Source organism: Mustelus asterias, chromosome 15 (genome assembly GCF_964213995.1).
Source record: "Mustelus asterias chromosome 15, sMusAst1.hap1.1, whole genome shotgun sequence".
NCBI lineage: Eukaryota > Metazoa > Chordata > Chondrichthyes > Carcharhiniformes > Triakidae > Mustelus > Mustelus asterias.
The window spans coordinates 103,067,381-103,081,471 of NC_135815.1; the positions used below are offsets into that span (position 1 = coordinate 103,067,381).

Below are 14,091 nucleotides of genomic sequence, written 5' to 3' on the forward strand. Positions count from 1 at the left end.
CCATAAAAGACTGCAGGTGGAAACCCATATTTTATTAATAGTTACTCATTTATTCATCTGTACAGTATATTACAATTTTTCAGCATGTAACAAATATGGACATTTTTACAAGCTGTATGGAAATGTCCGCTGTGTTGATCTTAAACTGTAATATTCCCCTTGGATTGAATAGTTAAATTCAATCAGCAGGAATTACTTTTTTTTAAAAAACTAACATCAAATCTGTACATGGACAAAGGTGATGAGATTGAAACCAGATCTCTCCTAAATTAGTGACCGTTTTCAGCCTGAGGTTGTGGTGTTGCGGGGGAAAGAATGCTTTTGAAAAGTACTTGTGTTCCTGTGCAGTGAATAATTACAGCTGATCTGCAGAGAAATCCTGTTTCCAGAGAAATTCTACACTGTACTCGTTGCCATGGTCACAGCTTTGTTGACAGGTGTAAAGACTGAGTGTTCCCCAATCCAAACTCTCTCCAAGTGAATCCACTTTCAAATGGTTCAGCAACTGTGGCATCACCTAAAATAAAGTTCAGTGAAAATTAGTGGCTCAAATTTTACTTGTTTTCAGTTATGCAAATAGGAGATGGGGCTAATTGAAATACAAATTCCCCAATCAACATAACCCAGGGTACAGCAAGCATTTAAATGGTGTTAGCTTTTACTGCAAGGAGATTGGCGTATAGAAGTCTGGGTCTGCACCTTAAGTGCTGTAACTTGCAAGGCGGGATTAGAATGGGCAGCTAGTTTTTTCAGCAGGCACAGCCATGATGGGCTCAATGGCCTCTTTTATGCAGTAATACTGTGCACAGTTTTGGTCCCCTTATCCAAGGACTAGCAGAGTCCTGGAGTTTTACAGCACAAAAAAGCCCCTTCAGTCCATCCCGTCTGCACCAGTCATCAAGCATCTATCTATTCCAATCCTATTTTCCAGCACTTGGTCCGTAGCCTTGTATGCTATGGCAATAACATGCTCATCTAAATGCTCCTTAAATGTTGAGGATTCTTGCCTCTATCACCCTTTCAGGCAGTGAGTCCTAGATTCCCACCACCCTCTGGGTGAAAAGTTCTCTCTCGGGAAATTACCTTTACAGCAGCAGCTGGAGAATCAGTGGAGAAACCGTCATGGGGTTCAGACCAAGGGGTGGTCTCTGGTGAGTTGTGGTCAGGTGCAGTTTATTTTTAACCCCTTCATTTCTTTAATATTTTAGTTCAGTGGGAGTGAACAGAGTAGTGATTTAGACAAAGTTTAGATTATATTTAGTTCTAATTTGTTCTTACTATAGTGGGCAATAACCGAGACAGGGTGCACAATGGTTAGCACTGCTGCTAACAATACCACTGCACTGCTGCTAACAATACCACTGCACTGCTGCTAACAATACCACTACACTGCTGCTAACAATACCACTGCACTGCTGCTAACAATACCACTGCACTGCTGCTAACAATACCACTGCACTGCTGCTAACAATACCACTGCACTGCTGCTAACAATACCACTGCACTGCTGCTAACAATACCACTACACTGCTGCTAACAATACCACTGCACTGCTGCTAACAATACCACTGCACTGCTGCTAACAATACCACTACACTGCTGCTAACAATACCACTGCACTGCTGCTAACAATACCACTGCACTGCTGCTAACAATACCACTGCACTGCCTCCCCGTTGTGTGAAATCACCATCTTAAAAAACCGCAAATCAAACTGCAACAGACATCTGACACTGTTTGACACAGACACAAAACTCATTTTAAAATATATACAAACTGTTAATCCTCATAGTTTCCCTGTGATGAACTATCATTCACTTCTCCACTTTCAACCAGTGATTGTTTAACAAAATAAGTCCAACCTGAAATTCAAATTCACGCTTGGCTCCGCATGGACAGTTGGGGATATCTGTTTCTGAGGGAATGTTCTCTCCAGAAACCCACAATGGACTTCCTCCTCTGCAGTAACGCAGCACCTAAAATAAGGAACACTGTCAGCGTTGAGTGTCAGCACTCACCCCCTCTAAAGCTTTGTCTTTTATTTTCAGGTTATGTCAAACCTAACATTTACTGGGTGTCGGAACAGGAATCATTTTGCTTCTTCCTGTTCTAACATTAGTCCCACAGTAAGAAATAAGGAAAATATTTAATTTTATTCACAGGACCATGATGTCCAAACTTCATTGAACCAGCAAAAAATGGCAAAGATTATAAGCCCAAAAAGTAGCAAATGGAAGGTGAGAACTATAGCTCGGATGCAATCGGTCTCCCAATCATATCTTTGCCTATAAAATGAACCTCTCTTCCACTTTAAACCTCCCATCTGTGTCAGGAATTCCTCGTGTACAATAGATATATAATGGGGTTGTCATACTATAAATCAGTGTAAAAGATTACAGTTTTGCACTGTGACATTGTGAAACTTAAATAAAACCGGATTAAATCAGGAGTGAAGAAGAAAACAGTATAAGGTATGAACCTGATCAGGCGCCTGTGCTATCCTCTTCCTAAACTTAGCGAAGATGTGGTCTTCCTTTGATTCGTGTTTTGCCATGGCCTCCAGCTCCTGCTCGTCTAGACCTTCAGTCACACAATCTGAAAACACCACCAAGGTCAGTAATTACTAGAACTCTTCAACCCTCTGTTGTACTCCCCTTTTGAGGAATGAGGTGTTTGAATTAGAAAGCGAGTATGGATACAATCTAGCTGAATCATTTCTTTGCTGCCCAGAAATTTACAATTCCTTTTGCATAGCTTTTGGCAAAAAGGAAATTTAACAATCCTTCAGCCTTTTTATATTTGTGCCTCTCCTGAATCTATCACTGAGAAAAGATAAAACAGGTTAGAAATCCCTTGCCCTTGCACGCTAAGCAAAAAGAGAATCAGGAATATATGACAAACAACAATGTGCGTCACATATACCGGTGTCAGTCATTTATGGCACAGAAGGAGGCCACTTGGCCCAGCTCCACAGAGCAATCCAGTTTCAATGCCCCACCCAATTCACTGTTTGTCAATAGCACCATTGTAGGCAGGGAATGGCAAAAGACTGTTGAAGATAGAATGAAGATTTTGGGACACAAAGGAATAAAGTCACATACTGAAACTAATCCAGTTTTCCTTGAGCCTCGGTTTACAGTTTACAACCATCTTTGATTTTAAAGACTTTGTTATGGCACAAAAGGAGACCATTTGGCCCATCATGTCTGCACTGGCTCTCTAAATGAGCGTGGTGACTTAGTGCCCATTCCCTGCACGTTGTCTCTATTCAAACAATCATCAAATGCCCTCTTTAAAGAGGTGCGTGGGGTCCTTGATTATGCTGGCTGCTTTACCAAGGCAGCAGGATATGTAGACAGAGTCAATGGATAGGAAGCTGGTTTGCGTGATGGATTGGGCTACATTCATGACTTTTGTAGTTCCTCGCGGTCTTGGGCAGAGCAGGAGGCATACCAAGCTGGGATACAACCAGGAAGAATGCTTTCTATGGTGCATCTGTAAAAGTTGGTGAGAGTCGTAGCTGAAATGTCAAATTTCCTTAGTCTTCTGAGGAAGTAGAGGCGTTGGTGGACTATAGTGTAGGCATGGAAGGACCAGAACAGGTTGTTGGTGATTTGGACACCTAAAAACGTGAAGCTCTCGACCCTTTCTACTTCGTTCCCATTGATGTAGACAGGGGCATGTTCTCCTTTACGCTTCCTGAAGTCGATGGCAATCTCCCTTGTTTTGTTGAAATTGAGGGAGAGATTATTGTTGCCTCATCAATTCACTAGATTCTCTAATTCCTGTACTGTCTCATCATTGTTTGAGATCCGACCAACTACAGTGGTGTCGTCAGCAAACTTGAAAATCAAATTGGAGGGGAATTTGGCCACACAGTCATAGGTGTATAAGGAGTTTAGTAGGGAGCTGAGAACCGGTGTTGAGGATGATCGTGGAGGAGGTGTTGTTGCCGATCCTTACTGATTGTGGAGGAGGTGTTGTTGCCGATCCTTACTGATTGTGGTCAGTGAGTTAGGAAGCTCAGGATCTAGTCGCAGAGGGAGGTGCCAAGGCCCAGGCCATGGAGTTTGGAGATGAGTTTCGTGGGAATAACAGTGTTGAAGGCTGAGCTATAGTCAATAAATAGGAATCTGACATAGGTGTCCTTGTTATCTAGGTGTTCTAGGGTTGAGTGCAGGGCCAGGGAGATGGCATCTACTGTGGACCTGTTGCGGCAGTCGGCAAACTGTAGTGGATCCAGGTAGTCTGGGAGGCTGGAATTGATTCATGCCATGACTAACCTTTCGAAGCACTTCATAATGATGGGTGTCAGAGCCACCGGCCGATAGTCATTAAGGCACGCTGCCTGACTTTGCTTAGGTACCAGGATGATGGTCGTCTTCTTGAAGCAGATAGGGATCTCGGATTGTTGTAAAGAGAGGTTGAAGATGTCTGTGAATCCCCGCGCCAGCTGATCCACGCAGGATCCGAGTGCTCATCCGGGCCAGTCGCTTTCTGTGGGTTGACCTTCGAGAAAGCTGCTCTGACATCTGCAATAGTGACCCCATGTTGACTCTGCCTGAAGTCATTAGGATTTTCAGATGTACTGCTATAAGTAAATGGTTACTTCACTTACCACTTTCTGCTGCTGACATGGATTCCACACACTTAAGGTTTTCTAGTTTCTGATCCTCTGAGTCCTCGAGCTCCATCACCAACTCAAACTCTGGGAAAAGGATGTTGAGAGATGACAAACTGCCAGCTGCTTCACCTACAAAAATACCGGGTAGATAACACTCAGCATTGCTGTCTGAGAGAACTAGCCACAGCCTTTGGGGGAGAGGGCGAGGTGTTACCCCAGGGGGAAGAGCCGAAGGATCTCAATCTTCCTGCTTTGGGCAAGAATCTATAAGATGGGAGATGGGCGCTGTGACTAGTAACTCAGGAGAAATGGTCTGTTTGATTTATTTGTGTATGTACTGTACCCAGTAGTGACCTACCACAAAACCACAGTGTCTCTGCCCTGTTGGCACCTCACCATTATTCGGCAACATTAATTACCGGTTGTGAACGTAATGGCATCAACTAATGGAAATGGCCCAGAAGTCCTGACTCTCAGATCATCTCTGAAGCAGAAGAGAAAGAGCAACACAAACTTGGGGAAAATTTTGGATGTCCTTGTACACCATATAAGACCATAAGACATAGGAGCGGAAGTAAGGCCATTCGGCCCATCGAGTCCACTCCACCATTCAATCATGGTTGATTTCAACTCCATTTACCCGCTCTCTCCCCATAGCCCTTAATTCCTCGAGAAATCAAGAATTTATCAATTTCTGTCTTGAAGACGCTCAACGTCTCGGCCTCCACAGCCCTCTGTGGCAATGAATTCCACAGACCCACCACTCTCTGGCTGAAGAAATTTCTCCTCATCTCTGTTCTAAAGTGACTCCCTTTTATTCTAAGGCTGTGCCCCCGCGTCCTAGTCTCCCCTGTTAATGGAAACAACTTCCCTACGTCCATCCTATCTAAGCCGTTCATTATCTTGTAAGTTTCTATCAGATCTCCCCTCAACCTCCTAAACTCCAATGAATATAATCCCACGATCCTCAGACGTTCATCGTATGTCAGGCCTACCATTCCTGGGATCATCCGTGTGAATCTCCGCTGGACCCGCTCCAGTGCCAGTATGTCCTTCCTGAGGTGTGGGGCCCAAAATTGCTCACAGTACTCCAAATGGGGCCTAACCAGTGCTTTATAAAGCCTCAGAAGTACATCCCTGCTTTTGTATTCCAAGCCTCTTGAGATAAATGACAACATTACATTATATCAATGGCTTCACCCTCATCTACCTCCTGTTAACTCGTCAAAAAACTCAAGTTCAGTTCATAGAATCCCTACAGTGTAGGAGGCCGTTCAGCCCATCGAGCCCACACCGACAACAATCCCACCCAGGCCCTATCCCCGTACCCTCACATATTCCCCCTGAGACCAAGGGGAAATTTAGCATAGCCAATCAACCTAACCTACACATCTTTAGACATTAAGGGGAAATTTAGCATAACCAATGCACCCTAACCAGCACGTCTTTCAGGCTGTGGGAGGAAACCAGAGCACCCGGAGGAAACCCACGCAGACACGGGGAGAATGTGCAGACTCCAAACAGTCACCCGAGGCTGGAATTGAACCCGGGTCCCTAGTTACTGGTTTATTGGGTTTATCACTAGTGACTGGTCTACCACTGGTTAATCGGGTTTATCACTAGTTACTGGATTAGTCACTAGTTACTGGTATTCTAGCGCTGGGTTTAACCTGGTTCCCGGGCCTTCCTCACTCACCGGGCTGCCCACAGGCCTCTCGATGCCCCGCTCTCCAGTCCAGGCTCTGATGCTCCTTCCCGCAGTAATGGGCCCAGCGGCACCGGGAGCAGCTCTTGGGGGCCGAGGCTCCGCACACGCGGCAAAGCCGGAGGCCCGGCCTGGGCTCCGGGGCAGCCTCGGCCTCAGGTTGAGGCTCGGCGGGGTGGAAGTCATTGATCCGCCCCAATTGGCTCCGGAAAGCGGCGAAGCGGCGGCGAGCACAGGCCGGGGCCGCGCAGCAGAAGATCAGGAGCGTGCGGTGGAAAGCGCGGTCCCGCGGCGCGTACACCTGCAGCAGGAACACCATGGGGTGCGCGCAGCCGCCGCACAGCAGCCGCTCGGGCCCCGGGAGCTGGAGGCTCAGCCAGGCCGGCCGGCCGCCCACCTTGCTGGGGAACTGCGAGCTCAGCAGTCGCGTCGGCGCCGCTGGCTCCACAAAACCCAACTCGACCGAGGCCTCGCCGACAGGCGCCATCGCTGGGCCCGGCGCTGCCATTCTGCGTCACTTCCGGCACAATGTGTCCGTCTGCCTAAAGCTTCCCCAGGAACTGAGACTCAGCAAAATATATCCTTCCGATGAGAGATTTCACTAAATCTAGTTAGCGCCTGAAGAGAAACATTCCACCAATTTATATTAAATATTAGGTAATTAACGGTCAGGGCGACACAGTGGCACAATGGTTAGCACTGCTGCCTCACTGCACCAAGGACCCGGGTTCAATTCCCGGTTAGAGAGTAGAGAACCTGGTGAACTGGTGCGGCAACAATAATCAATGTCAACAAAATGAAGGAGATTGCCATCGACTTCAGGAAGCGTAGAGGAGAACATGCCTCTGTCTGCGTCAATGGGGACGAAGTAGAAAGGGTCGAGAGCTTCTAGTTTTTAGGTGTCCAGATCACTAACAACCTGTCCTGGTCCCCCCATGGCGACACTATAGTTAAGAAAGTCCACCAACACCTCTACTTTCTCAGAAGACTAAGGAAATTTGGCATGTCAGCTATGACTCTCAGCAACTTTTACAGATGCACCATAGAAAACATTCTTTCTGGTTGTATCACAGCTTGGTATGGGCTCCTGCTCTGCCCAAGACCGCAAGAAACTACAAAAGGTCGTGAATGTCGTCCAATCCATCACGCAAACCAGCCTCCTATCCATTGACTCCGTCTACACTTTCCGCTGCCTCTGCAAAGCAGTTAGCATAATCAAGGACCCCACACACCCAGACATTCTCTCTTCCACCTTCTTCCGTCGGGAAAAAGATACAAAAGTCTGAGGTAATGTACCAACCAACTCAAGAACGGTTTCTTCCCTGCTGCTGTCACTTTTGAATGGACTTACCTTGCATTAAGTTGATCTTTCTCTACACCCTAGCTATGACTGTAACACTACATTCTGCACTCTCTCAAATCCTTCTCTATGAATGCTTTGACTGAATAGCACGCAAGAAATAATACTTTTCACTGTATGCTAATACATGTGACAATAATAAATCAAATCAAATATCTGCTTGTGTCGCTGTCTGTGCAGAGTTTGCACATTCTCCCCATGTCTGTGTGGGTTTCCTCTGGGTGCTCCATTTTCCTCCCATAGTTCAAAGACATGCGGGTTAGGTGTATTGGCTTTGCTGAACTCACCCTCAGTGTACCTGAGCAGGTGCCGGAGTGTGGCAACTAGGGGGGAAATTTCACAGTAACTTCATTGCAGTGTTAATGTAAGACTAATAAATAAACATAAAACTTTAGTTCTCTTCTCAAACACTACCAGATCATAGTAATTCAGGAAATCCACATTAGTTCAGGGATCCTAACTCCTCCTCCTCACCAATGCAACGTCCAATTGCTCCTGAAATCTTTTCAGTGTTTTTGCCTCCACTCCTATCTGCAAGTTTCAATTAAAATCACATTTCACTCATTTGAACCACAAGTGGGCCTTCATTCCAACAACTTGAATTGGTTCATTTTGCTTATAGCCTCATAAACTTGCAAGATCCCCTTCCAAATGTCTCACCTTCAATTGTTTCTCCAGAACTTAGGTGGAAGACTCCACTCTATCTTCACTGACCAGAACTGGGCACCAGCACTCAACATCCAGGTTCATAAAATCAGTTTTAGCAGAAATTCCTTACCTCTGCTCTTTGACTATTGTATTCAGCATCCCATTGGCTTTGCTGATTAATTGTACAGAACTTTGGGTCTCGTCAGCTTTACCCGTCACGGTTTCATTTTTGCTGTTGTGAGTCCAGCTGACTCCTGCCAAGAGCGCAGTTAGAACACATGGTTGAAGTGGGAGAGCTCAAGGGAAATTCTGTGAGAACATCTCGAACCACATGATCACCTCTTAGGGTTGATAAAAGAATCAGCTCTCACTTCTCTTATGTAAAGGAAGAAAAAACATATCCCAGCACGAATGCACCTTCAATGGCAACCATTACAATATTCATTAATGACTATTGCCCAGATGACACAAGAGGTGGGAAGGAAAGTGATGAGATGACAGAGTCTACAGAGGTATATATACAGGGTAGAAAAATGTGAAGTTAAGCAGTAAGAGAATCAAGGGTTATGGAGATAAGGTAGGAAAATGGAGCTGAGGATTATCAGATCAGCCATTCTCTCATTATATGGCAGAGCAGACTCAATGGGCCAAATGGCCTACTTCTGCCCTTACAGCGTGTTCCAATCTTTAGTAAGTAAGGAAGACACAGTCACAAATATAAATACATTTATTGAGCATATTTGCCTATTGCACTTTTACACAGAAGAAACATGTACAGCTACAGATCAAAAGTGAGTCCTTATTCAAAATTACAGCAAGTTTCACAACCTCAGACTACCCCAAAGTATTTTACAAACCAACGAAGTACATTTGAAAAGTAGTCACTGTTGTAACATACAAAACAATATAATAATGACTAGATCATTTATGGAAAATACAAAAAGATAAAACCCCAGGTGTACAAAGATTACAAAAAATGAACCCCAATACAAAACATCCCTGCAAGTGCAGTCTCATTGTGTAATGAGTATAATTGTGCAAAGATCACTGACAAAGCCACAGATAATATAAAATACCAATAAAAATTGTGCCATTTGTGCTGTGCAAAGTAATACTGAGTTTACGGAAATTCAAGTGCAATCGATCTGTACTAAGAGGGCTCATTGTATCCACACTAATGAAACCCTAACCATTGCACACTTGCAGCTCAGAGTAATCAGAAGAGTCAACCACTATCAGTTTGGAAAATAACCGCAGGAGTTGTGTCTGCTTAAGCAACACAGGGAACAATTCCCATGTCTGAAATGGATCTCTTTAGTCCTGTTGTCAATGTCACAGTTAGACAATACAAACATCTTCACTGGGTCTATTCTACAAGTCAGCAAAACAATTCTTCTATGCTTGCAAATTATAGGATTTACACACAAATTAATTCTGGTAATACAGATCTGAGTCAAGTCCAATACACATCTGCATAAATAAACTAAACGACCAACCCAAGCTATCTCCAGCAGGAAGCTGTCAGGACTCAGAGGGACCGTGTTGAGTAACATCTCATATATTCAGATAGCCAGGGGTCTTCTGCCCCAACAGGCTTCAACACATGAACTTGGAAGTGCTCAGAAAGTGATTTACGTGCTGGGGAAGATTTATGCTGCCAGTCAGATGAGTGGGTAGTCAGCGGCACTTTGCCTCGGGGTCGTCTCGGAGCTATGCGCATCGCTCTCTGCACCTGACGTCTGTCATGGGCGCGTATTGCAGATTCATAAATCTGTTGAAAGAGAAAGAAAGTTCACTGTGGAAAAAGTGCGCAGTCTACATTTTAAACAAGATCAACAAGCAGCAGCCAAGGGTTTCCACTGGGTTCAACATCTTTCAGATCTATTTTTTCTAGACAGTACCGACTGTTATTCCCATTGACACCTTCTCCATCTTCAATGGTTAATGGATGTTTTTCAGGCAGGAGGAAGGTTTGCAGTGGGGTTCGTCAGGGAACCAGTGTTTGAACCCTTGATTTTGGAATGGGCATGCTTTATAAGTACAAGAGCAAGGAGTTTATGTTGAACTTGTATAGGACACTGCGTCCATGAATTCCCTACAGTGCAGAGGGAGGCAATTTGGCCCATTGAGTCTGCACCAACTCTCCAAAAGAGCATCTTACTCAGGCCCACACCCTGCCCGATCCCTGTAACCCTGCACATTTACCATAGTTGATCCACCTAACCTTCACATCTTTGGACTGTGGGAGGAAACCGGAGCACCCGGAGGAAACCCATGCAGACACAAGCAGAACATGCAAACTCCATACAGACATTCACCCAACTTTGGAATTGAACCCAAGTCCCTGGTGCTGTGAGGCAGCAGTGCTAACCACCATACTACACCATCAGCCTGGAGTATTGCATCCACCACTGGGCGCCACACTTCAGGAAGGATGTGAAGGCATTGGAGAGAGTGCAGAAAAGATTCACGAGAATGGTTCCCGGAACGTCAGGTACGAAGATAGATTGGAGAAGTGAAGACTGTTTTCCTTCGAGATATTTTGATAGATATATTCAAAATGACGAAGGGTCTGGGTAGAATACAGAGGGAGAAACTGTTTCCACTCTTGAAAGGATCGAGAACAAGAGGGCACAGAAATAAATTAATTGACAAAAGAATGAAATGAGAAACAGCTTTTTCATGCAGCCTGTGGTAGGATCGGGAATGCACTGTCTAAGTGGTGGAGGCCGGTTCAATCAAGGCATTCAAAAGGGACTTATCTGAAAAGGAAGAACGTGCAGGGTGATGGAGAGAAGGCAGGTGAATGACACTAAGTGAATTGTTCTTGGACAGCTAGTGTAGACGATGGGTTGAATTGCCTCCTTCTACACTGTAGCAATTCTATTTCTTTACTTCAACAGAAAATGCTGGAAAATCTCAGCAGGTCTGACAGTAGCTGTGGAGAGAGAATAACCACTCTATAGTCTCTCTCCACAGCTGTTTCTGTTTCAAATCCCAGCATCTGCAGTATTTTGCTTTTATTGTACTATTTCTTTACTTGTCTCATTACCATTAACTATTTGGGGTGGCAGTGGTTAGCACTGCTGCCTCACAGCACCAGGTTCGATTCCCGGCTTGGGTCATGGTCTGTGTGGAGTTTGCACATTCTCCCCGTATCTGCGTGGGTTTCCGCCGGGTGTTCTGGTTTCCTCCCATTCCAAAGATGTGCAGATTAGGTGGATTGCCTAAATAGTCCCTTAGTGTCAGGGTGACTAGCAGGATAAATGCATGGGGTTATGGGGAGAGGGCCTGGGTGGGATTCTGGTCAGAGCAGACTCGATGAGCTGAATGGCCTCCTTCTGTACTGTAGGGATTCTATAATTGCTTTTGATTTTGTCTTGATCTATCATTACATTTAATTCCTCCTGCCTCCAACCCGATCATTTCCACTTCCCTGCCTGCCCATCCCATAACCTTCGACTATTTTGTAAGTCAATAGTCTTGAATATATTCAGTGACAGTCTCCATTGCTCTCTGGGGAAAATCATTAAATCATTGATATTCCTCCTCATTTAATGGAAAATGTCTCATTCTGAAACTGTGCCCCCAACTCTGTTTCTCTCTTTCCACAGATATTGCCTGACTGCTGAGTATTTTCAGTATTTTGGTGCTTTAATTTTTCCAGTTTCATTACCTGTCCTCTCAAAGCAGAAGCACTGACATTGTAGGTCTTTTTACAGCCCACTTCAGCTTCTCTCTCCGCCCATCCAAACATTGCAAACGGAGCTTTGGCCTCTTTTGAGGCAGCGGGTGGAATACTCAACGGGGGAGCTTTACGTGATTTTTCCATATTTTTTATAGGGCGACGATCCGGAGCAGATTTGATGCACAATTCACTCTTCGTCTGTTCTTCATCTTTTTGATTTGCCTCAGGAATCGTTTCATTCCCTTTTTAAAAACAAAATAGTCAATCTGCGCGAATGATCAACTCACCAACCTCAAAGCAACACTGGGTTCACTGGGGATTATTTATGTGGGTGGGGGGGGGCGGTGATTTACTTGGGAGGAGGGGGAGGGTGGGTTTAGCTGAGGCGGGGGTGTTTACCTGACGGGGTTGTGGGGGGCGGGGATCCCTTACCGAGGGGGGGGGGGTGCGGGCGTTTATCGAGGGGCTTTTACCGGGCTTGGGGGGAGGGGGGGGTTCCTACCGGGGTGAGGGGGGGGGATGGGGTTCACCGGGCGAGGGGGGGGGGTTCACCGGGCGAGGGGGGTGTACTGGGGGAGGGGGGGGGTGGGTTGTGTTTACCCCGGGGGGGGGGGTGGGTTGTGTTTACCCCGGGGGGGGGGGGGGGGGGGGCGGTTGTGTTTACCAGGGGGAGGGGGTTGTTTAGGGTGGGAGTTGGTTATCTGAGGGGGGGGGGGGGTGTTTACCCGGGGGAGGTGGTTGTTTACCCTGGGGGGTTTACCCGGGGGGGGGGGGTGGGGGTGTTTACCCCGGGTGGGGGGGGGTTTACCCGGGGGGGGGGGGGTGTTTACCGGGGGGGGGGGGGGTGTTTACCGGGGGGGGGGGGTGTTTACCGGGGGGGGGGGGTGGGGGGGGGGGGGGTGTTTACCCGGGGGGGGGGGGGGGTGTTTACCCGGGGGGGGGGGGGGTGTTTACCCGGGGGGGGGGTTGGTTATCTGAGGGGGCGGGGGGGGGGGGGTAGTTACCCGGGGGGGGGGGGTGTTTACCCGGGGGGGGGGGGGGGTTGGTTATCTGAGGGGGGGGGGGGTGTTTACCCGGGGGGGGGGGGGGGTTGGTTATCTGAGGGGGGGGGGGGTGTTTACCCGGGGGGGGGGGGGGTTGGTTATCTGAGGGGGGGGGGGTGTTTACCCGGGGGGGGGGGTTGGTTATCTGAGGGGGGGGGGGGGTGTTTACCCGGGGGGGGTGGGGGTTGGTTATCTGAGGGGGGGGGGGGGAGTTACCTGGCGGCTCTGCCGCCGCGGTTGGGTTGTGAGGCCGGGCCGATTCCTCGGGCTCCGGGGGCAGTGGTTCTCCCCGCTCCCGGGGGGTGGAGGAGCCGGAGCTGGAGTCCGAGTCCCAGCCGCTCCAGATCCAGGGGATGTGGGCCTGTTCCAGCAGCCGCCTCATGTTGCGGTACTGGAGCCGGTCCGAGTAGCAGCTGCTGTAAATCTCCCATTGCGGCCCCTTATACTGCTTCATATACTCGCTCTTCATCCGCTTCGCCATCCGGACATTAGCCGGGGGGAACCGGGATGATCCGTAAATCAAATCCGCGGCTGAAAACCCCCCGGCCTCATTGACCCCTGACCGCTGTGGACGTCACTAACCCCACCCACTCGATGTCTCTAACCCCGCCCCTTCCGTACGCCACTAACCCCGCCCACTCAGCGACTCTAACCACGCCTCATTTGCGTCAGTGGCCCCGCCCCACATGGTGCGTCACCGACATCACTCATAGGTACGTCACCAGCCCCCGCCTCCCAGGGTTGTCAGCGCAGTCCCGGTGATGGCGCCTCCGGCAGTGCGGAATCCCCTCAGCACCGCATTCATGCGGAAGGCTGGATTCTGGGTTCACATCATGCAGTGGGGCTTGAACGTACAGCATTCTGCCTCAGAGGCATCGAGTTAAATTGATATCTGGGATTCTATTCCAAATGCAAATTTCCAAAGTAGAAATTAAAGATGTGCATTTATGTAGCACCTTTAACGTCTTTAGGACATGGAATAATTCTCTGCTCAGTAACGGCTGAGTCCTCCAAATTCCTGAT

At 47.5% G+C, this 14,091-nt stretch overlaps 2 protein-coding genes across 6 annotated transcripts in view; both read right to left on the reverse strand.

Annotated features, from left to right (window-relative positions):
- pdcd2 (programmed cell death 2) overlaps positions 1 to 7,840 on the reverse strand; it is a 39,455-nt gene extending 31,615 nt beyond the window's left edge. Inside the window, exons 1-5 of one of the 5 annotated variants that reach the window (XM_078230427.1) lie at positions 6,321 to 7,840; positions 4,619 to 4,708; positions 2,480 to 2,595; positions 1,863 to 1,976; positions 7 to 517 (exon numbers count right to left, since the gene is read on the reverse strand). In XM_078230427.1, coding sequence (XP_078086553.1) covers positions 356 to 517; positions 1,863 to 1,976; positions 2,480 to 2,595; positions 4,619 to 4,708; positions 6,321 to 6,837 — 999 coding nt within the window. In that variant the 5' untranslated portion in view covers positions 6,838 to 7,840 and the 3' untranslated portion in view covers positions 7 to 355. Of the gene's footprint in view, positions 1 to 6; positions 518 to 1,862; positions 1,977 to 2,479; positions 2,596 to 4,618; positions 4,754 to 6,320 lie in introns of those variants that run through there. The other 4 variants (XM_078230426.1, XM_078230429.1, XM_078230428.1 and 1 more) reach the window with 4 other exon arrangements.
- A 1,206-nt stretch (positions 7,841 to 9,046) lies between these two features.
- LOC144504703 (centriole, cilia and spindle-associated protein-like) lies at positions 9,047 to 13,657 on the reverse strand. Its single transcript, XM_078230432.1, has 3 exons — positions 13,285 to 13,657; positions 12,014 to 12,267; positions 9,047 to 10,108 (listed from the first exon to the last, which is right to left on the reverse strand). The coding sequence occupies exons 1-3, from the start codon at positions 13,547 to 13,549 to the stop codon at positions 9,866 to 9,868; spliced, it is 762 nt and encodes a 253-aa protein (XP_078086558.1). The 5' UTR covers positions 13,550 to 13,657; the 3' UTR covers positions 9,047 to 9,865.
- Positions 13,658 to 14,091: the final 434 nt, after the last annotated feature.